The sequence below is a fragment of the Monodon monoceros genome, unplaced genomic scaffold (genome assembly GCF_005190385.1).
Source record: "Monodon monoceros isolate NGI ecotype Baffin Bay Population unplaced genomic scaffold, NGI_Narwhal_1 Super_Scaffold_7, whole genome shotgun sequence".
Taxonomy (NCBI): Eukaryota; Metazoa; Chordata; class Mammalia; order Artiodactyla; family Monodontidae; genus Monodon; species Monodon monoceros.
Window position 1 is genome coordinate 38706487 of NW_021703784.1, and position 24879 is coordinate 38731365.

The window sequence follows — 24879 nt, forward strand, 5'->3', positions numbered from 1 at the left end:
TGTTTCTTTTCACTTCTCACAAATAACCAACAAGGCACAAACTGCTTCCAATTGACAGTCCAAACAAAGGAGGAATCATGGCTAACCGTCTGGTTGCTAATATTTGTTAAAGGCAAATTGCAAACTTCAGAGTATGGTTCAACATCACCAAAAGGAGTAAAGTTGCTCCCTCTGACCACCTTTTTCCATGAAAAAAGTGTACTTTGACTTCTAAAATGGATTTTAAAAATTCAGTAGAAAGGTTTAGCAACTATCAACATTTCCAGCACTGATTTTTCTAATACCCAGAAACATCCACTTAGCAGTTGTAAGACTAACTTGAAAAACTGAATATACAAATGTAAATTATTGCCATTAGCTAGTAGGAATCATCACTTGATTCTTAATCCTGTTTATATTTAATTATAAACATAAGACTGATTTTTTTTTTTTTTTTTTTTTTGCGGTACGCGGGCCTCTCACTGTTGTGGCCTCTCCCGTTGCGGAGCACGGGCTCCGGACGCACAGGCTCAGTGGTCATGGCTCACGGGCCCAGCTGCTCCGCGGCATGTGGGATCTTCCCGGACCAGGGCGCGAACCCGTGTCCCCTGCATCGGCAGGCGGACTCTCAACCACTGTGCCACCAGGGAAGCCCAAGGCTGATTTTTAGAATAAAAAGAATGAAGAACATCTCCATCATGTGTCTTTGTTCCCAATAATCCCTTTCCGATAGATCTGTGAAGTAATACAGAGCACAGTGTCGACATACCTTTCAATTCAAAGGCCAAAAAAAATAGGGCTTATTAAGTAGTGAGATCATTTCTATTAGGCTTTATATTAGTATCAATTAATGAGTTAATCAGTCAAACGAGTAATCAGTTGATTTAATCTCGCCCAAATGAATGGGTCTCTGTTGGTTGATCGATGCGATAGAGAAACTCTGCAGGTAAGAAGTATCCAAGATATTCCACTATATCTGGGGTGGTGTCATAATGGTAGTGTCCACCTTCTCCATGATGACTAAAACAATGAGTGTGCTCCAACCGCAAATCAAACCCCTAGGACAACAGAGAAGCTATCTGTTAGTATTCCAATTATTTTGCATAGAACTGTTTAAGGGGATGGGAGACCTTTTTAATTTATGTTACAATAATTTTTATTTTTTTGGTAGGTAATACAGTCACATGATTCAAAATTCAGAGGGTGCAAAAGCATACATTCAGTAAAATGTATCTTTCCATCTCCTGCCCTCACTTCCTTTCCTAGAAGGCAACCAAAGTAAGCAGCTTCTTCTATATCCTTCCAAAAGGATTATTTTTAATTTATTACTTGTGTGGTAGTACTCTGCACCTACTGTGCTATATGTTGCTCTTCTTCATTTAACAGTATAGCTTTCAGATCTTTGTATATCAGAACATAAAAGAGCTGCCTAATTCTTTTATATCTATGGTATTCTATTGTATGTGCATACCACTTTCCAACTGACATTAGATTATTTACAGTTCTTCTGCTATTACAGCAATGCTGTCATGAATAACCCTTTTAACTAGTCATTTTATGCACATAAGCATATATTTAATGATAAATTCCTAGATATGTAATCACTGGATCAAAAGATATAGTCAGTATTTTGGTAGATATTTGCTTTAAATTAGTCTATATTATTTTTCTAGGGTAGAATATTAGAATATAATGAACAGTATATAAAACAGCAAATAAGATGATAGGAGACCTGAATCCTGTCCTGATTCTACTATTTAATAATGTGACTTTGGGTGTTATTTAAATGCCTGTGCCTTCAATTCTCCAAAGGTAAAATCTGCTCTGCCTAAATCATAGGTGGTCAGATACTTGCTCCCTTACCTTTCAAGACAATTCTACAGACTACTCTAGTTCTTAAATAAGAACACAAAAAGTGCCTAATTCTAAAAGAATATTCTAAAAATCAAGCATTATTGCAATGTAAAAGACAGACATAGACTTACTGGGTCTCTGGAGATAAAAACTGGCAGACAAACCAAAGGAGCCTTCATCTCATAAAAACGTAACCATTTATTCACATCTTCATCAGAGTTCAGTGGGCAGGAAGAAAATTCTGCTGGCTACAATAAAAGGACATTAAACAAGTAAACATCGAATATTATTGAGCTAAAAATTTATATATAATTTCATTCTTAAAACCTTTAAGCCTTCTTATACATTCTATTGTTATTTTTGGCACCAAGAGAAGTTATATACCCTAGTTTTCAAAAGGACCACCAATCAATGTGTACACACTAAAAGATATGAATGAATAAATAAAGGAGTCTCTCAGTTTTCCTATGAGTATATCCTCATCCCAGTCTTAAATGTCATTATTTATACTGGTAAATGAAAAAAAAGGAAGACATTGAAAGTGGGGTAGGAGCATCAAACAGAATAACATACTTAGGAATAAACTTAAGGAGGCAAAAGACCTGTACACTGAAAAGTACAAAGCATTGCTGAAAAGAATTTTAAAAGACTCCAGTAAGTGGAAAGACATCTTGTGTTCATGGATTGGACAACTTAATATTGTTAACATGTCAATACTATCAAAAGCAATCTAAAGATTCACTGCATTCCCTGTCAAAATCCCAATGACGTTTTTGCAGAAATAGAAAAATCCACCCTAAAATTCATACGGAATCTCAAGGGACCCCAAACAGCCAAAACAATCTTGAAAAAGAAGAAGGAAGTTGGAGGTCTCACACTTATTGATATCAGACTTGCTACAAAGCTACAGTAATCGAAATAGTGTGATACTAGCATAACGACAGGCATACAGATCAATGGAATAGAATAGAGATCCCAGAAGTAAACCCTTGCATATATGGTCAAATGGTTTCTGACAAGGATGCCATGACCATTCAATGGAGAAAGGGCTGTCTTTTTAACAAATAGTGCTGGGAAAACTGGATATCCACATGTAAAAAAATAAAGTTAGACCCTTACTTTATATCATATACAAAAATTAACTAAAAATGGATCAGACACCTAAATATAAGAGCTAAAACTGCAAAGACTCTTAGAAGAAAACATAGGAGGGAAGTTTCATGACATTGAATTTGACTTTTTGGATATGACATCAAAAGTACAGGTAATAAAAGGAAAAATAAACAGGTGGGACTACGTCAAACTAAAAAGCTTCTGCACAGCAAAGGAAACAGTCAACAAAATGAAAAAGGCAGCCTATGGAATGAGAGAAAATATTTACAAACCATATATCTGATAAGGGGTTAATATCCAAAATATATAAGGAATTCAATAGCAAAAAAAAAAAAGCCCAATTAAAAAATGATCAAAGGACTGAATTAGACATTTTTCCAAAGAAGACATACAAATGGCCAACAGGTATATGCAAAAGCACTCAACATCACTATTCATTAGGTAAATGTAAATCAAAGCCATGAGATATCACTCACTCTAGTGCAGATGGCTGTTCTCAAAAAGACAAGAGATGAAAAGTGTTGGTGAGGATGTGGAGAAAAGAGAACACTTGTACACCGCTAGTGGGAATGTAAACCGGCATGACCATTACGGAGGTTCCTCAAAAAATTAAAAATAAAACCACCATATGATCCAGCAATTCTGCTGGGTATATATCCAAAGGAAATGAAATCACTACCTTGAAGAGATATCTGCACTCCTATGTTCACTGTGGCATTATTCACGTTAGCCAAGATTGGGAAACAACCTAAGTGTCCATCAACAGATGAATGGATAAAGAAATTGTTATCTGTATCTTTTTAGTTGTGATATGTATATGAAATATTATTCAGGCTTAAAAGAAGGAGGAAATCCTGCCATTTGTAACAATATAGATGAACTTGGAGGACATTATACAACACTAAGTGAAATAAGCTAGTCACAGTCAAATATTGCATGATATCACTTATATGTGGAATCTAAAGAAGTCCAACTTAGAGAAACAGTATAATGGTGGTTGCCAGAGGATGAGGGGGTGGGGGAAATGGGGAAATGTTGATCAAAGGGTACAAACTTCCAGTTATAAGGTGAATAAGTTCTAGAGAGCTAATGCACATCATGGTAACTGTAGTTAATAAAGTATTGTTTACTTGAATTTTAAGAAATCCTATAATCCTTTGGTATTTACAAATAGATTTAGCTATAATTTTGTCGTGAATTGGAAAAGTAGTTTCACAAATGTTGTGTCTTTCTATGCAGAATCAGCTGGCTTGCCATTTAAAATTATCAGGATAAAAAACATCAAAACAATACATTTTCTAATGGCTTCATTGTTAAAACCAAAAGGACATTAAGTTATAACACTTTTACACTTCATTCATTTATTTGTTCACTCACCTACCAAAAATTATTTTAAAAGTCCTAGATGACCTGGCCTGTCTTCATATAGTATTCTGTCATTAATGTCTTATAAACTTATTATAGTTAGCCCATAAGATAATAATTTTCATGAGTTCTTTCCCTAAAACCACAACCATCTTAATAGCAAAGTCTATATAGGGGTTCTAGCAATGAAAATAATCAGTTTCTAAGGCTTATACTCACATCTATCTCAATCTTTAATACAAATTGAGAAGAAAGTTCTAATATATTAATATGAAAAAAGGACTCCAGCTGGACATTATCATACAAGTTGCTTTACAGTATTGTTTGTCATTTAAATTTGAAAGCAATGTTATCACAGTAAAAGGATTTGTTCAGGGTGTCTTTAAAAGTTAAATTCTCAGGTCTTCCCTGGTGGTCCACTGGGTAAGACTCCGTGCTCCCAATGCAGGAGGCCCAAGTTCAATCCCTGGTCAGGGAACTAGATCCTGTATGCATGTTGCAACTAAGAGTTCGCATGCTGCCACTAAGAAGTCCACTAAGAAGCCGGCATACCGCACTAAACGTGCCACAACTAAGACCCAATGCAACCAAAAAATAAGTAAATAAATATTTTTAAAAAAGGTTAAATTCTCAATGTATATTAAAAAAAAATCCTACGATCTTAAGCACATGCACGCGCGCGCGCGCACACACACACACACACACACACACACACACACACAGGCCTTTACCATAATATGAGTCTTCACTTTTCCCTTCTGAATCACGAAAGTACCTCCCATTCCTACAGGCTTATCTCCATAATGTTTTTCAAGAGTCTGTCTCATACAAGTCACAAAGTTAAGTTTTCCAGTTCTTCTTTTGGCTTTCACCTCAATGACCTAGAGAGGACATAAATATACATACCATTGTTCTAAGCTGCAAAATATTATGTAAATAACTACCCAAGTGAAACATTATATAATTCAGTGCCATCAAGCAAATATTCACTCGTTTGCTACGAGCACCCAGATATGAGCAGAAGTGTCTCAATCCTCTAAGTCTTAATAATATATATAGTATTATATATATATATATATATGAATTATGTATCATTTACTCTAATAATGTCGTATCCGTGCTTTCTTGGACTGAGAAAGAGAGTTATAGCTAAATTTTATAAATTTATAGCCAAATTCTACACTGAACTCTAGAGATTCTTATATGTCAAGGTGGTAAAAGACTGAGAATCCTTTGGTTTAAAGGGATTAACTTCTGATAACTGGAGGGAGGAGAAATGATTATGTTTTCTCATTTCCTTTAAAAATCTGGACTTCTGTTACCTCCACTTTATTAGGTATTTTTGCTTCACTATCTCATTTCCCAAAGTGGCTGAAGTAGTTATCTCTACAAGATCTGGGAGTTCTCACAACAGCTAAAACTGAAGTCATCTTTAAAAAAAAATAACAGCTTTATGGGGGATATAATTCACATACCATACAATCCACCTGTTTCAAGTGTACAATTCAATGGGTTTCAGTATATGTATAGAGTTGTGCGACCATCATTACAATTTTGGAACATGAAATCATCCTTTTGTTTTGTACTAACAGGAAGTAAATATGAAGTGAGGCATTAATTCTCCTCACCTCTTCTTTAACTTTTTGCTCCCATCATTTCTATCTCAATCAATGTCTGATCAGTCTGAAATGAGTAAGTTACATATATACTAACTATATAGGTAGACATTATCTACTTCAGCTGCATGGTTCATCTATTTGACTAACTCACTCCCCACAGGAACATCCTATTTTAGTTCCTTGGAAAAAAAGCTATTGCTTACTAAGTATTATTTTTTTTCTTTTTTAAATTTTTGTTTGCGTGTGTCTTTGTTGCTGCGTGCGGGCTTCCTCTAGTTGAGGAGAGCGGAGGCTGCTCTTCGTTGCGGTGCTAGGCCTTCTCGTTGCGATCGCTTCCTTGTTGCAGAGCGTGGGCGGTAGGCGTGCTGGCTTCAGTAGTTGTGGCGCATGGGCTTAGTTCCGTGGCATGTGGGATCTTCCCAGACCAGGGCTCGAACCCATGTCCTCTGCATTGGCAGGTGGGTTCTTAACCACTGCGCCACCAGGGAAGCCCAAAGTATTATTCTTAACCTTAGTTTTAAATGAGACTTTCACTCTGCCGGTAGTACTTTCTGAATCTTTCATAACTGGGTTATTTAAAGAGGTTTGGGACTCAGGTAGCTTTGGATTTTCTTAAGAAAACTACAGTAGTAGCAATAAGCATGCAAATTTTTAGCTATCTGAGAACTCTTGGAGAATACTGCATTTTTAGAACAAAATCACCTTTCCAGGTTGGCCTTCACTGGCAAAAAGATTAGCCAGTAATGCAAACCCAAAATCATGATATTTCTCACTGTATTTCTCAAGTAGGCACCCTCCATCTGCAGAGTTAACATGAGCAAAGTAACTTCCATTCACAGGAGGTTTGTGTTCACTTTCTGTTTGAACAACTGGAATAAACTGAAAGGAAAAGTAAATAAGGTAATTAGTCAAGCCTAGTATCTCTATGCAAAGAGAAGATCTTGAATAATGTAACAAAATATTTTATCCTAGACTTTAAGACATTTTATTTCAAGATCTAATAATAAAACATGAAAAATAAAATATTTAATGTCAGATTCAAAATGTTAAAGATTTACAAATACCAAAGAAACTGAAAAAAAAATTTTAGAAAATGTTTACAGTATTATAGTGTTTCTATAAGATTGTGACATTTGCATCAAAATTTCTCATTTTATTACTTACTTATTTACTTACTTACCTACCTACTTACCTACTTACTTACTTAGTTCCCTGACCAGGGATCGAACCCGGGCCCTTGGCAGTGAAAGTGCCGCGCCACGTCCTAGCCACTGGACCGCCAGAGACGTCCTTAAAATTTCTCACTTAAATTTTAAACTTTTTCTGTCTTGAACACTAGGCAAATTATATTAATGTTTCTGTAAAAGGACTTGTATGATTATTGACTAACAGTCACAGATGTAAGAGGCTGTGAGAGAATGGGCAGACTGAGCAGGTTATTCTCCTGTTCGTGAGATGTGAAGAAACAGTGATGTTTTTATGTTGGAAATGTGTTAACATACATAGTGATAGATATTACCTTTTGTAAACAATAATCATACTACTGGGGTAGGTCCCCGCAATTTGGTCTGAAAGAGGGAGTTGATTAGATCATTAAATATTTCATTCATCTTCTGATTGAAAGCTGCCCTTATACCAGCAAAGATCATAGAGAAGTTAGGAATCCTCTGATGTGTAAGGACTGAAATCTTTCACAGTCCAGAGTCCTCAGCAAATCACAGTAGGACCTTCGATGGACTCCTCAAATACTGAGTGTGTGCCATAAGAAAATCTAAATTAGAGACGAGTGCTCCATTTCAGTTGGACTAATTGGAGCATGTGCTATACTCCAAATTGTATCAAACAGTAACAAATCTGTAGAGAGGTATGACATCAACCACTTACAATTCATTCAGAAGACAAGATTTCTGATAGGGCAGTAAAAGGAAAAAGGCAAACTAAGTGTCAAATCAATAAAGTAAAATAATTATATATATGCTGACCTCAGAATTGAATCCAAGAGTCTGAAATGGGCCTGCTCCTGCTCCGAGAACAAAAGCTCCAGGAAGCTGGATTTCTTTTGCGATTTTATTTAGATCATAAACCTATACAAGAGGAAACGCATATTATTTAAATCTTACTTATATAAATTCCCAGGTTTACTTTTTATTACTACATCCATTAACATTTCCTTGTCAAATTGGTCAATGGACCTTCTAATAATAAAAATAGGAATCAACCCAATTTTCATAATCTTCATGTGAATGTGAAAAGTAAAAGAAACTTACTTTTTTTTTATTTATAAGAGGCAATAAGTAAGGCACACCTCCTACTTCTGCAATTCTAGTTTTCCCACAGATACCTAAAAAAAATAAATAAAACAAGCCATCTTAAAAATAGGCAAACATCTAAATTTAAGTATAAAATGCCAGAAGACACTAATTTATTAAGAGTATATAACTTTTCAGGTTTTACAAATAGCAGGGGTTGGAAAATGTAGTAGCTAGGATCCCTGTCCTATGCTAACTTCCTGTGTTTCTAATACTGTCATAACCAAGCATGACTTGATATAGTTAGTAGCATAAAGGCAATCGAAAGTTGATGATACACAACATTGTAAAGCAACTATACTCCAGTAAAAATTAATAATATAAAAAAAGAAAGTTGATGATAGGGCAAGGGCTAGAACTGGAGCCAATGTTTGGATTGGATGAGGTTTCTAGAATTAGTCTATAATGACTTATTCCTTTAAAAATCTTTCTTTTGGGGGAGGGAGGGTTTTAGCTAAAATTATATTTTAACTTAAAATATTTTGGTAAAATATTACTTCTTTTAAAAATCCATATTGAGAAGTCCTCTTGTTAGAGTTGTTTGTTCCAAGGTTGTTAATAAAAATGACAAGTAATTTTAGGTAACTTCAGATGCTAGGAACTTTCTACTTACAGTTTTAATTAAACGTCACAGGTACAGCTAGACACTGTTTCGGAAAAGGCACATTTTTTTGTTGTTAATGTAAGGTGGAAAATCATTACCTTTTATCTGAGAAAAAGTAGTCTTATAAATTTTATACTAACATCATTCCATAGTAAATGTAGATATAATTGCTCAATTCAGCTATGCAGAGGACACACGTACAGAATTCTGTGAGGTTCCATTTATAATTAGGGATTTTGGAAATGTTTTCCATGGGATCGGCAGAAATTACTTACTTATAAGACTCATAAATGATAGTAACATTAAAGTTTACAGAAGCCATTAGGACTATTTTAGTAGTCCAGGGAAAAGACAAGTAATGAGCTAAAAACAGATGAGGAAATTAAGAAAAAGAACAAAGAAAGAATAGGCAACTACGGTGAAGGAATGAATTGTAATTATTGACCTATAGCTAAGAAAAAGAGAAAGCTAGGTGAGATACACAGATTTTAAAGTTGTTGTATCCAAGCAGAATTAAAACCACAGGAGTAGATGGAAAAGCCAGAGAGATTGGACAGAATGAGAGGATGAGGAAAGAATTCTGGAAAGATCAAAATTTAAGAGCCTGCCAGAAAGAGAAAGGAGCCAGTAAAAATGAGGAAGAAAGAACATCATGGAGGAAGGAAAGGCACCAAGGAAGAAGAGGCAAAGAACCAAGGAGAGAGGAGAACCAAGAGGAGAAATAATATCAGGCAGCAGTGGCCAACCAGTATGAAATGTGTAGAGAGACTGTAAGCAGATAGGGTAGGAGGCCCTGGAGAAAGAGAACTAGGAATGGTTTTCTTGACATAAGAGAACTCATTTTGGCCTAAGCCATTTTGTGATCTAAGCCTGGCCACAATGCTTGCCCTTGAACAGGTCTCAGCAATTAATGATATTAAGGGAACAAAGGAATGCAGGAACAGAAAAAAGGCAGTGAAACAATAGTGCAGTGATAAAGCAGAGTCCTACTTCCTCCTCAAGGGATATAAATAATAATAAATCTTGGAGTTCTGCAGGAACTAAGGCCCCCACCCAGGTGGAAGATGGAATGATGATGTTGACCCTCCAGACTTCAGTCAACTAAAGCTTGGACTCTGTAGACCTTTGCCCCAATTCTATGATGAATTCTCCTCTGCTCAAGCCCCGTCATGAATATGCATGTACTCTTAGCTTAAAACTTCCCAGTTTTGCTGTCGGGAAGACACTGCTTTGGGAAAGATCCCCCAGTGTTCTCCTTACTTGCTGCAAGTGACAATAAGTCCTTCCTTCTCTAGTGCTTTGGTTGTGTCTATTGGCTCAACACCCACCAAGAGATGAACCTGGTTTTCGGGTAAAACGACGAAATAATACTAGTAAACACGCCAAGATCACTAGTAACAAGACCAGTTCATGTAGAAAGTACCTAAATATGTTTATGAAAAATCATATATGTAACATATGCATACATATCTGGCTTCCTTAGTATGTAATTTAAAGACTTACAAATTATTGACAAGAACCTAGAAAACTCTTTTTCAAACCAACCCTTTGGGTGAGAAAATTAAGATTAACTATTTTTCCTTGTACTCTTCTGTGTTTTCTGGTTTTTATTTTAATTATTTAATCAATTATTTATTTTGGGGTAAAATATATTACCCTTATAATCGGAAGAAACATAGCTATAAAAAAGTATTATGATAGGGACTTCCCTGGCAGTCCAGTGGTTAAGACTTTGCCTTCCAATGCAGGGGGTGCGGGTTCAATCCCTGGTGGGGAAGCTAAGAGCCCACATGCCTTGGGGCCAAAAAAACCAAAACATAAAACAAAAAAAAAAGTATTATGATAAATGCTTTTAAGGTGTGAAGAGATATTGCCATCTCATACATAAAACTTCTAGAATTTACAGGTCTACTTAAAATCAAAGACTGTTTGAACTAGAAAGACCCAAAAAGAACATTTAACCCAAGTCCCACTCCCCCCACCCCCATTTTAATGTATCTGAAGCCCAGATACATTAATTGGCTTACCCAGGGTAATGAAACCTTAAGTGGCAGAGAAAGAACTAGAGTCCAGGATTTCTACATAAAACTGCTTTTTAATAAAGATGTCAATTACATAATAAAAGAGTGAGTAAATGTGACTGTTTCTCTCCAAATTCCTCATCACAGTAGGGTATAATAAGAGAATGTTGGACTTTGGAAGCAGACAGATCTGGATTTGAATCCTGATTATGATTCACACTGAGATTACTTAGCCTCTCTTCAGCTTCAGTTTTCTCATCTATAAACTGGGGCTAGTACTTACCTTGCAGTGTTATTATAAAAATTAAGACATCAAATATAGATATCTATCATACTGTCTGACAAATTATATTTACTTAATATTGAAACTGAATGGTACAGATGAACCCGTTTGCAGGGCAGAAATAGAGACACAGATGTAGAGCACAAACGTATGGACACCAAGGAGGGAAAAGTGGTGGTGCGGGGGCAGGGGGGCGGTGGGGGACAGTGGTGGTGGTGGTGGTGGTGGTGTGATGAATTGGGAGATTAGGATTGGCATATATACACTAATATGTATAAAATGGATAACTAATAAGAACCTGCTGTATAAAAAAATAAATAAAATTAAAAAAAAAAAAAGAAACTGAGCAGGACCCTGTGGGGCTCCTGGGCACAAAAGTCTTTTGGTGTCCCCTGTTTTTTTGTTGGTAGGAAATAGGCTTCATTCAGCTTCTGTGACCTTCCCTGAGTTCCAAAGGGCAAGTTCAAACAGTTGCTAATCAGGGAAGGGAGGGGATGAAGAGACAAGGGAGGAGCAGTCAAGAAACAATAGTGTAGCCTTGGGGCAGGGTCCTGGTTCTTCCTCACCAGATATACATAAATATATCTTTGAGCTCTTCTGCAGAACTAAAACCCCCACCACATGGAAGATGTTAACTACTTGATGAAACATTCTTCATTCCAGAGAGAAGGTTACAGTTCAATAACCTAGAGAACCATAGATGGTGGGACCACCTGAGATGATCCTTAGAGAAGGAATGCAGGCCTTGCAAGCACTCTGATCCTTATGAGAAGCCCCTCCCCTTGACTGTAAGACTCCCCACAACCCCCCCACCCCTGAGTTTGGGACAGTTTTGAGGGCATTAGGCCTCTGTGGTCCCCTTTGCCTGGCAAAGCAATAAAAGTATTCTTTTCTACTTCACCCAAAACTCTCGTCTCTGAGATACAATTCGGCAGTGCTGCACAGAGGCTGAGTTTCAGCATCAATATTAATTTCCCTTCTCACTTTAAACACTGGCTGGATAATCACTTGACAAATTTGTTGACGGGATATTAGTATTTAATAGATGATTCAAATAAATACAAGGCTTTTAAGATCCCTTCTGGTCTTGAATGAATCAATGAATGAATGAATAAATAAATAAATAAAAATTACAGTAAGTTTCCATAACAGTCACTTGAATGATTAAAAACAAAACTCTCATGTGATATTCAGGATTCTAGCCTATTGAATATATATTATATAACCTGTGAAAGTTACAAAAGTACATAAAACACCATATTTTTCTACAAGGGTATAAAATGAAATTTGTCCAATATTAGAAAACACAGAAATTAAGCACAATTTAATCTAAAAGTTGGGGAAATATCCTTTGGAGATATTGCTTACCTTTTACGGGAAAGGTAAATGGCTCCTTGGTCAAATTAGGGCAATCAACTACAGAGACCTGGACATCAGCAAAGTTATCCCTTAGCCCCTTCTGCAGAACTAATAAAGACAAGGAAAAGGGTTAAACATTAGGTAGAAATTTGTCATCACATATCAAGTCTTCCCTCAACTGTTTTGTGTGTCATACTTCCAAACTAAACTTGTGTAATTTACTATTTTTTTATTTTTATTTTTTGGATGCGCTACATGGCATGTGGAATCTTAGTTCCCTGACCAGGGACGGAACCTGCGCCCCCTGCAGTGGAAGCATGGAGTCTTAACTGATGGACCGCCAGGGAAGTCCCTAAACTTGTGTAACTTAAAAGGAGGGGGATAAGGGACTTCCTTGATGGTCCAGCAGTTAAGACTCAGCACTTCCACTGCAGGGGGTGCGCCCCACATGCTGTGAAGTGCAGCCAAACAAACAAACAAAAGGAGGGGGAAATGGTCTTATTAATGAATACAATCAGAAACTGGACACATAATCACAAGATACATATATTAAGGTACATAAATACTTCCATAAATAACACTGTAAACTGTAGTGATTAGAAACCACTGAAGATAAACACTGCACTCAGGTAAGGACTACGTTTCTTTTAGGGAGAGGATTCCAAGTATTGAAATGTAAATATTTAAACTGCTAGAAAGTAAGCAATTACATGCAACACCTTCATTAATGCTTACAGAAAAAATGTTGAGCAAAAGAAGTAAGACATGGGGCTTCCCTGGTGGCGCAGTGGTTGAGAGTCCGCCTGCCGATGCAGGGGACACGGGTTCGGGCCCCGGTCTGGGAAGATCCCACATGCCACGGAGCGGCTGGGCCCGTGAGCCATGGCCGCTGAGCCTGCGCGTCCGGAGCCTGTGCTCCGCAACGGGAGAGGCCACAACAGTGAGAGGCACGCGTACAACAACAACAACAACAACAAAAAAAGTAAGACATGAAAGTATGTGTTATATGACTCATGTATTTCAAAGACAGGCAGCTAATCTAGGGTTCTAACAGGTCAGAACAATGGGCACCTCTTGGGCGGCTGGGGGAGGGGAAGGGATCCCACACACGAAGGGGGAAATTGGGGAACCACTGGGAGGGCAGAGGATCAAAAGTGAGCATGGCCAGGTTTCCCCTGCCCACTTGGACCCCCAGGAACCTGTTGAGATCCCAGGCCTGATCCTCTGCCCAGCTAGGCCCCCTCCAGCCGTGTGGATCCTGAGGGAGTGAGAGGGAGGGAAGGGGGAGCAAAAGTAAAGGCTGGACCTATGGGACCGGCACCCCTGAGGGGTGGCCAGCGGAGGGAAGGAGTTACTACGCCCAGTGGGACCCAGTCATGGTTAGGGGTCCAGCAGTGACGGGGGAGACAGTGAGGGAGGGGCACAAACGAACGGAAGGGAACAGGGCCAGTGCTTTCCCTGTCCTCTTAGGCACCAGGGAGCCTGTTGGGCTCCAGGGCCTAATCCTCTGCCCTTGGAGCCTCTCTCCTGCCATGCAGAGCCTGAGCCCCACCCCTACCATGCAGAGCCTAAGCCCCACCCCTACACCCCCACCGTAGACCCCCTCTGAGACCCCCTCCAATGTGTTGGGCCTAAACCCCACCCACACACCCTCACTCAGGGCCCTGCTTCCAAACTCCAGAACTCCACACTCCAGAGGCCCTCCTTTCGACGTGCTGCCTCTCCCCTTCTGCGCAGGTCCTAAGCAGAGGCCCCGCCCCACGCTTGAACATCACCCTGCCTAGGCCCCGCCCCACGCTCAAATGTCACACCCCCACCCGTCTAGGTCCGACCCCACCCAAAACCCCACCTCTGCCTAAGTTCCACCCCCTGCCTAAACTCTACCCCTATAGCCAAGGCTTTTTTAAATTTTTCTTTTCTTTTTTCCTCTTTTAGATTGGGGTTCTGTTTTACCTTGTAGATTCATTGTTGTTGATTCTTTTATATTTTAATTTTTTCCTAATCTTTTATTTTTCTAATTTTATTTTATTCTTTATACTTTGTTAGTGATCTCTCATTTTGGCTTGTTCCCCCCCCACCTTTATTTATTTTTCTTTTTTCTGTTATTTTACTTTGTTGCAGTTGTTTCAATTATTTTATTTTTCTAACATATTTTTTATCTTTCTAATTTTATTTTATTTTTTATTCTTTCATATTGTACTGCTCCATTTTTTCTTTCTTTCTTCCCTTTTATTTTTTTTTAACTGCGCCACAAAGCTTGCAGGATCTTGGTTCCCAGGCTGGAGGTCGGGCCCGAACTCCTTTGGTGGGAGCTCTGAGTCCAAACCGCTGGACTAACACAGAACCTCAGACCCCATGGAATATCAATTGGAGTGACACCTCTGGGAAATCTTCATATCAGCATCAAGACCCAGCTCTATCCAACTGCATGTAAACTCCAGTGCTGGACGTCTCAGGCCAAACAACCAATAAGACAGGAATACAGTACCACCCATCAAAAAAAAAAAAAAAAAAAAGAAACGACAAAAAAATTTGTTACAGACGAAGGAGCAAGACCAAATAAATGAAGATGAAATAGGCAAGCTACCTGAAAAAGAATTCAGAGTAATGATAGTAAAGATGATCCCAAATCTCAGAAACAGAATGGAGAAAATACAAGAAACATTTCACAAGGATCTAGAAGAACTAAAGAGCAAACAAACAGTGATGAACCACACAATAACTGAAATTTAAAATACTCTAGAAGGAATCAATAGCAGAATAACTGAGGCAGAAGAACAGATAAGTGAGCTGGAAGATAAAATGGCAGAAATAATTACCAGGGAGCAGAATAAAGAAAAAAAAATGAAAAGAATTGAGGACAGTCTCAGAGACCTCTGGGACAACATTAAATGCACCAACATTCTACTGATAGGGGTTCCACAAGAAGAAGAGAAAAAGGAAGGGTCTGAGAAAATATTTGAAGAGATTATCACCGAAAACTTCCCTAACATGGGAAAGGAAATAGTGAATCAAGACCAGGAAGAACAGAGGGTACCATACAGGGTAAACCCAAAGAGAAGCACGCTGAGACACATATTAATCAAACTATCAAAAATTAAATACAAAGAAAAAATATTGAAATCAGCAAGGGAAAAGCAACAGATAACATACACAGGAATCCCCATAAGGTTAACAGCTGATTTTTCAGCAGAAACTGCAAGCCAGCAGGGAGTGGCAGGACATATTTAAAGTGATGAGAGGGAAAAACTACAACCAAGATTACTCTACCCAGCAAGGATCTCATTCAGATTTGATGGAGAAATTAAAACCTTTACAGACAAGGAAAAGCTGAGAGAGTTCAGCACCACCGAACCAGCTTTACAACAAATGCTAAAGGAACTTCTCTAGGCAGGAAACACAAGAGAAGGAGAAGACCTACAAAAACAAACCCAAAACAATTCAGAAAATGGTAATAGGAACATACATATTGATAATTACCTTAAATGTAAATGGATTAAATGCTCCAACCAAAAGACATAGAGTGGCTAAATGGATACGAATACAAGACCTGTACATATGCTGTCTACAAGAGACCCACTTCAGACCTAGCGACACATACAGACTGAAAGTGAGGAGATGGAAAAAGATATTCCATACAAATGGAAATCAAAAGAAAGCTGGAGTAGCAATTCTCATATCAGACAAAATAGACTTTAAAATAAAGACTATTACAAGAAAAAAAGAAAGACACATAATGATCAAGGGATCCAACAAGAAGATATAACAATTGTAAATATTTATGCACCCAACATAGGAGCACCTCAATACGTAAGGCAAATACTAACAGCCATAAAAGGGGAAATCGCCAGTAACACAATCACAGTAGGGGACTTTAACACCCCACTTTCACCAATGGACAGATCATCCAAAATAAAAATAAATAAGGAAACACAAGCTTTAAATGACACATTAAACAAGATGGACTTAATTGATATTTATAGGACATTCCATCCAAAAACAACAGAATACACTTTCATCTCAAGTGCCCATGAAACATTCTCCAGTATACACCATATCTTGGGTCACAAATCAAGCCTTGGTAAATTTAAGAAAATTGAAATCATATCAAGTATCTTTTCAAACCACAATGCTATGAGACTAGATACCAATTACAGGAAAAAAACTGTAAAAAATACAAACATGTGGAGGCTAAACAATACACTACCAAATAACCAAGAGATCACTGAAGAAATCAAAGGGGAAATCAAAAAGTACCTAGAAACAAATGATAAAACACAATGATCCAAAACCTATCCAATGCAGCAAAAACAGTTCTAAGAGGGAAGTTTATAGGAATACAATCCTACCTCAGGAAACAAGAAAAATCTCAGATAAACAACCTAACCTTACACCTAAAGCAATAGAGAGAGAAGAACAAAAAACACCCAAAGTTAGCAGAAGGAAAGAAATTATAAAGATCAGATCAGAAATAAATGAAGGAAATGATAGCAAAGGTCAATAAAACTAAAAGCTGGTTCTTTGACAAAATAAATAAAATTGACTCATCAAGAAAAAAAGAGAGAAGACGCAAATCAACAGAATTAGAAATGAAAACGGAGAAGTAACAACTGACACTGCAGAAATACAAAGGATCATAAGAGATTACTACAAGCAACTATATGCCAATAAAATGGACAACCTGGAAGAAATGGACAAATTCTTAGAAAAGCACAACTTTCCAAATATGAACCAGGAAGAAATAGAAAATATAAACAGACCAATCACAAGCATTGAAGTTGAAACTGTGATTAAAAATCTTCCAACAAACAAAAGCCCTGGACCAGATGGCTTCACAGGCAAATTCTATCAAACATTTAGAGAAGAGCTAACACCTATCCTTCTCACTCTTCCAAAATATAGCAGAGGGAGGAACACTCCCAAACTCATTCTACAAGGCCACCATCACCCTGATACCAAAACCAAAGAAAGATGTCACAACAAAAGAAATTACAGGCCAATATCTCTAATGAACATAGATGCAAGAATCCTCAACAAAATACTAGCAAACAGAATCCAACAGCACATTAAAAGGATCATACACCATGATCACGTGGGGTTTATCCCAGGAATGCAAAGATTCTTCAATATACACAAATCAATCAATGTGATATTAACCATATTAACCATATTAACAAATTGAAGGATAAAAACCATATGACCATCTCAATATATGCAGAAAAAGCTTTTGACAAACAACACCCATTTATGCTAAACACTCTCCAGAAAGTAGGCATAGAAGGAACCTATCTCAACATAATAAAGGCCATATATGACAAAGCCACAGCCAACATCGTTCTCAATGGTGAAACCATGGTTTCTGGAAACTGAAGCCATTTCCTCTAAGATCAGGAACAAGACAAGTTTGCCCACTCTCACCAATATTATTCAACATAGTTTTGGAAGTTTTAGCTACAGCAATCAGAGAAGAAAAGAAATAAAAGGAATCCAAATCAGAAAAGAAGAAGTAAAACTGTCACTGTTTGCAGATGACATGATACTATACATAGAGAATCCTAAAGATGCTACCAGAAAACTACTAGAGCTAATCAATGAATTTGGTAAAATAGCAGGGTACAAAATTAATGCACAGAAATCTTTCATTCCTATACACTAATGATGAAAACTCTGAAATAGAAATTAAAGAAACACTCACATTTACCACTGCAACAAAAAGAATAAAATACCTAGGAATAAACCTACCTAAGGAAACAAAAGACCTGTATGCAGAAAACTATAAGACAATGATGAAAGAAATTAAAGATGATACAAACAGATGGAGAGATATACCATGTTCTTGGATTGGAAGAATCAACATTGTGAAAATGACTCTACTACCCAAAGCAATCTACAGATTCAATGCAATCCCTATCAAACTACCAATAGCATTTTTCACAGAAGTAGAACAAAAAAGTTCACAATTTGTATGGAAATATAAAGGACCCTGAATAGCCAAAGCAAGATTGAGAAAGAAAAACAGAGCTGGAGGAATCATGCTCCCTGACTTCAGACTATACTACAAAGCTACAGTAATCAAGACAATATGGTACTGGCACAAAAACAGAAATATACATCAATGGAACCGGATAGAAAGCCCAGCGATAAACCCATGTATATATGGTCACCTTATCTTTGATAAAGGAGGCAAGAGTATACAATGGAGAAAAGACAGTCTCTTCAATAAGTGGTGCTGGGAAAACTGGACAGCTACATGTAAAAGAATGAAATTAGAACACTCCCTAACACCATATACAAAAATAAATTCAAAATGGATTAGAGACCTAAATTAAGGCCAGACAGCATAAAACTCTTAGAGGAAAACTTAGGCAGAACACTGTATGACATAAATTACAGCAAGGTCCCTTTTGACCCACCTCCTAAAGAAATGGAAATAAAAACAAAAATAAACAAATGGGATCTAATGAAAGTTATAAGCTTTTGCACAGCAAACAATAAAAAAAGACGAAAAGAACACTCAGAATCGGAGAAAGTACTTGCAAACGAAGCAGCTGACGAAAGATTAATCTCCAAAATATACAAGCAGCTCATGCAGCTTAATATCAAAGAAACAAACAACCGAATCCAAAAATGGGCAGAAGACCTAAACAGACATTTCTCCAAAGATATACAGATTGCCAACAAATACATGAAAGGATGCTCAACATCACTAATCATTAGAGAAATGTATATCAAAACTACAATCAGGTATCACCTCACACCAGTCAGAATGGCCATCCTCAAAAAATCTACAAACAATAAATGCTGGAGAGGTTGTGGAGAAAAGGAAACCCTCTTGCACTATTGGTGGGAATGTAAATTGGTACAGCCACTATGGAGAACAGTATGGAGGTTCCTTAAAAAACTAAAAATAGAACTACCATATGACTCAGCAATCCTACTACTGGGCATATACAGTGACAAAACTATAATTCAAAAAGAGTCATGTACCACAATGTTCACTGCAGCACTATTTACAATAGCCAGGACATGGAGGCAACTAAGTGTCCATCAACAGATGAATGGATGAAGAAGATGTGACACATATATACAATGGAATATTACTCAGCCATAAAAAGAAATGAAATTGAGTATTTGTAGTGAGGTGGATGGACCTAGAGACTGTCATACAGAGTGAAGTAAGTCAGAAAGAGAAAAACAAATACCATATGCTAACATATATATGGAATCTAAAAAAAAAAAAAAAAAGGTTCTGAAGAACCTAGGGCAGGACAGGAATAAAGACGCAGATGTAGAGAATGGACTTGAGGACATGGGGAGGGGGAAGGGTAAGCTGGGACCAAGTAAAACAGCAGCATTGACATATATACAGGACCAGATGTGAAATAGATAGCTAGTGGGAAGCAGCTGCATGGCACAGGGAGATTAGCTCGGTGTTTTGCGAGCACCTAGAGGGGTGGGATAAGGCAGGTGGGAGGGAGACGCAAGAGGGAGGGGATATGGGGATATAAGTATAGGTATAGGTGATTCACTTTGTTATACAGCAGAAACTAACACAACACTGTAAAGCAATTATACTCCAATGAAGATGTTAAAAAAAAAGTTAATAAAGCAATACTATACAACTCTTTGGGCACCACACATATTTAAATCATGGATTACCATATTCTTCATTCTGTAAAATTCGTATCTCATCAAGAATCTTTGAATCATGAATTTAGATTTTTTTTTGAGGGGCAGAGTTTTGGACTCTCTCAGTAAAAACAGTACAGAACAAATACAGAAAAGGAAAATTAGTTCTGTATCGAAAGTGCTATTGCATAAAGCTTATCTTAGAATGTTTTTATTTAAAAATTTTTTTCCTTAGGATAATTAAAAAAACTCAGTATTGCATTTACCTCCAACAAGCTCCTCTAGACTTGGCACATGAAAAGAATACTCAGCACAAGACATCTTCTTTCTGAAACAGGAAGGGGGCAGGACACAACCTTTAAAAGAATGACATAGCTGTTGGGGGACGCAAAAATTAGTTAGAACCAACTAGGTCCAAGATGGCAGACTTCCAGTAGAACTTGAGCCTCATTATATGCTCATTGTAATGCATTAGCATCTAAATGACACACCCACAGGTGCCATGACCATAAAAGGCCAGAAGTGGGCAGTGGCCCAATTCCTGGAATTCTCTGCCCCTTCCCCCAAATAGCTGGAATAATCCTCCCACTTGTTGGCCTATGAAATTACCCAGTCCATAAAAACTAACTACCCCATATTTCGGGGCCTCTCACCTTCTGAGATGTTCCACACTCTGTGGAGGGTTTCTCCCAAGGCCATCTCACCTTTTGAGATGGACCGCATTCTGTCTATGGAGTGTGTCTCTCTAAAAAAATCCACTTCTTACCTATCACTTTGTCTCTCAATGAATTCTTTCTGTGATGAGACATAAAGAACCTGAGCTTCGTTAAGTCCTGAGTGTGTGATCTCAAAGTACAGATCTCAAAGTACTGAGTTTTGGCTGGGGTCAAGTCTCAGCCCATGGGCTCAAGTCCCAATCTGAGTTTTGAGGTTTCACGAGGATGTACAAAATAAAGCAATTGTAGGCTAATTATTGCAGTGCACCAAGCATGAACAGCTGCTGCTCTGGAAATGAAAGAGTTCAGTTATATAAAGAGGGCTAAAGGGCATTTAGGCGTCCTCACAGAAAGGCAACCATAACTTCTTGTATTTAATATTCCAAGTGAGAAATGTCCAAGTAACCTATTTTAATACTAGTACCTTAAATAGCTGACATTTAAAATAGACAAGAGGAATACCAAACCAAGAGGGCACATGATTCATTTTCTTCAGTCACGTATCTGGATTGAACATGCAGCTTTCTAATGGTTGATTTAAGGAATATAGATCCTGAAGCAAAGGTAGTTATTAAGGTTTATGAATAAGTGTTTAAATGGTTGTAGATAACAGTACAGGATGCTCAGGTACTTCTATAATAGATCATTTATTTGTGTTTTCTATTCTATATTTGACATTTAGGCTAAAAGTTAAACAAGTTTCTTAGACTATCACTTTTACAAGAGAAAATTTAAATTACTAAGAGAAATGGAAACTCCTACAAATTATTAGCTTTTGAAATTCAAATTATTTCATTTACAAATAAACATTTTCTTGGTAAACAGCTTCAATGTCCAATTATTCTGATAACCTAACCAATTATAATTTGATTTTTAAAAAATACAGTAGACATATATGCACAGAGATTAGTATCTTACCTCAAGTGTACAGGTGATGAGGTGTGCAAGCAGAGAGAGTTAAATAAAATGCAGGCAAAAAAACCCAAACAAACGAAAGTAATATGAGGTGGGCGGGGAATCCCACTGGAGGCCAATCACAACAAGGAATAAAGACAAAACTCTTAAGGCTGTTTCTAAGAACACTGTTGGAGTTCTCATTAAAATTGTTAATGAAATACCTCGTTAATGTGAATAATCTCTGATATACCATTACTTAGTAAGTGAAAGATGGTCCTTCAACATCACTTGAAGTACTCTTCCAAAAAAAATTTTTTTTTAATTTTCCAAAGATTCAGTTTTCTTAGAAACTGGATTTCTAATTTTGATGATATCAAATAACACATCCTCCACAAACATACATTTAAGACCCGACATTTCTTTAGTACTTTATCAGATAATACTTTATTACCCTTTATTTACTTAATATGCATAATTTGGTCTCCCAAAGAAAATGTAAAGTGTTGATAATGGGCCCAAAACCCTATATAATCATATTTAGATGATCTCAAATATATTTTATTTTTTTTTGGCCATGCATTGCAGCTTGAAGGATATTAGTTCCCTGACCAGGGATCAAACCCTGGCCCTCGGCAGTGAAAGCGAAGCACGGAGTCCTAACCATTGGACGGCCAGGGAATTCCCGAAAATATATTTTCGAATTGAATAAGCTATAATTGTTTAGGAATGAGCCATTTTAACTTTACTGAAATAATTTCAGATGGACAGAAAATACGTACAAATAATCTCATATATGCTTCACCTAGATTTTCTAAATGTTGACATCTTATATTTTCTTTCTTTCTTTTTCTTCTTTTTTTTTTTTTGGCTGCTCTGCGAGGCATGCAGAATCCTAGTTCCCAGACCAGGAGTGGAACCCGTGCCCCCAGCAGTGGAAGCATGGAGTGTTAACCACTGGACCACAAGGGAAGGCCCATCATCTTATATTTTCTTTATTAGAAACCAGTAAGTACTAATTAAGAACTTGTGAAAATCTCCTCAGTGAATACCATGTTTATTTAAAATGAAGATAATAAAAGCACTCTAGATATTTCTACTTACAGTAGGAATAATAAAGACTCAAGTTTAAATTAAATACAGTCCTAATGATCTCAGGTGGCCTCGGCCTGCAGGGGCTTGAAGCAAGACCTCGTTCCCCAGCGAAGTCAGGCCATGGCAGTGAGAGCACTGAATCCTAGCCCCTACACCACGAGGGCCAGTGGCTAGTGACAAGGCCCCTGGCTTGTCTTATTTGTAAAAGTTAATTTCAACAAAGAGACTGAAAGTAGTGAAACAAGCAAAGTGTTTATTAGGAGGGAAAAAAGTACATGTGAATAGACACACATGGGTGGACTAAGAGAGTTGCGTCTTCGTGGTAGTTTAAATCACTTACATGGGGCATTTCTTGCGGGTTTCCTCTGGCCAATGTCTTGCTTTGCCTGGCTCTGAGGCCGTATTTGGTATAACTCAGGGTTCTCCCCTGTATGTGCGCACATCTCTTAATGCAGAGACCTATGGAAAGGTTGACATCACCTCCTATGGGGTGGTGCCCCCTCCCTTCCCTACACCCCCAGCCTTTCTGTACCTGTATAGTTGGGAAGATCTCCTTGACCTTGAGAATGAGAAATCTGTGGTCTCTTTATCTTTATTCTGGGTGGGACTCAGCTCCTCCCAGCTCCTGGCATTATCTTATCTTGGAGTAGCTGCCCACACAGGACAGATTTCAGCTGCTCAGCCTGCGGGCCATCAACATCTCCTGCATCACTGATTTTACACCCTTTACTCTTTTAAAGGTCAGGTTTTTGTTTTCTTTCCCCACCAAAACAGAAACAAATTCCAACCCTAGGAGGCTACAGCCTGAATAACTGGTTTAGAAATGCAAGCCAAAAGCCCAGAAGGCAGCGTGGTAGTGTGTATAAGTGTGTTTCTGTGTGAGTGAGAAATAGGGAAGAGGAGGTTGGAGTTGGAGTGATGAGAGAAAAGGGTTAGAAAAGTTCTAATACAAACCCAGAGTGGCTCTAGGAGGACAGCTTTGGGCCACATGGAGGCAAACAACATTTACTCTCCAGATTCCACTGCTGGGAGTCAGTGGCCCAGAAGTAGGGTCTAGAGAAGGGAAGAATGGAAGATAGGAGGCAGAAGGTAAATGGAGCTGCAGAGGCAATGCCTAAAGGGGTGGACCAACTATGGCCGATAACTATTGACAAACTGCATTCTGTAAACCAAACAGTATGTTAGACACTTTACAGACATTCCTTCAAAACCTCACACAACGACATATTATCCTACTCATTTTACAAGAGGAAATAGGCCAGAGAGAATATATTATTTACTCCAGATCACTCAGCTATTAAGTGGCAGAAACAGAATTCAAAACCAAATCTAGCCCACTGTAAACCCAGAACTCATCACATTATACCTTGCCATTAACTGGTGAGGGAATGATACAATTCAGCTCACAAGAGCAACCTTCTAGCACTCAGTATACCTGTGGTCATCTGTTTGCTTTGTTTCTGTCCCTTAGACTGTGATCTCTTTGAAGATAGGACTGTATTTCTCATATTTGTCTTCAAGTACCTAGCATACAATGGATACCAGTTCAGCCTTAGTTTTTTTTATTGAACATTTATGATATTCCAGACTCATAAGGCTCTGGGGCACGGCTGGCTCCATGGATGTGCAACTAGTGAAGTTACACAGGACCATGTGCTCAGAATAGCACGTGGTTTATGCTCCATTGCCACCATCTTTAAATTCTTAACTTTAGGGACTTCCCTGGTGGTCCAGTGGTTAAGACTGCACGCTCCCAATGCAGGGGGCCCAGGTTCAATCCCTGGTCAGGGAACTAGATCCCGCACGCCATAACTAAGAGCCTGCATGCCACAGTGAAGACCCCGTATGCCGCAACTAAGACCTGGTGCAGACAAATAAATAAATAAAATAAATATTTAAAAAAATTCTTAACTTTATATTTGAACTTTTAAGATGGATAGGACAATGGAACATGCTTGGAATCAGAGGAGAGAGGGTCTATGTGCATGTCCACCACCACTCCTTGCTTCCCATTCACAAAAAGCGTTTAAGTCCTGTGA

General features: G+C 37.9%; 1 protein-coding gene across 2 annotated transcripts in view; it reads right to left on the reverse strand.

Moving 5' to 3' along the window:
* The window catches only part of CUNH11orf54 (chromosome unknown C11orf54 homolog), a 26536-nt gene continuing 1657 nt past the window's right edge, over positions 1-24879 (reverse strand). The window contains exons 2-9 of one of the 2 annotated variants that reach the window (XM_029209632.1): positions 20402-20463; positions 12516-12614; positions 8198-8271; positions 7913-8014; positions 6633-6809; positions 5043-5192; positions 1965-2081; positions 1-1037 (exon numbers count right to left, since the gene is read on the reverse strand). In XM_029209632.1, coding sequence (XP_029065465.1) covers positions 864-1037; positions 1965-2081; positions 5043-5192; positions 6633-6809; positions 7913-8014; positions 8198-8271; positions 12516-12614; positions 20402-20456 — 948 coding nt within the window. In that variant the 5' untranslated portion in view covers positions 20457-20463 and the 3' untranslated portion in view covers positions 1-863. Of the gene's footprint in view, positions 1038-1964; positions 2082-5042; positions 5193-6632; positions 6810-7912; positions 8015-8197; positions 8272-12515; positions 12615-20401; positions 20598-24879 lie in introns of those variants that run through there. The other variant, XM_029209633.1, reaches the window with a different exon arrangement.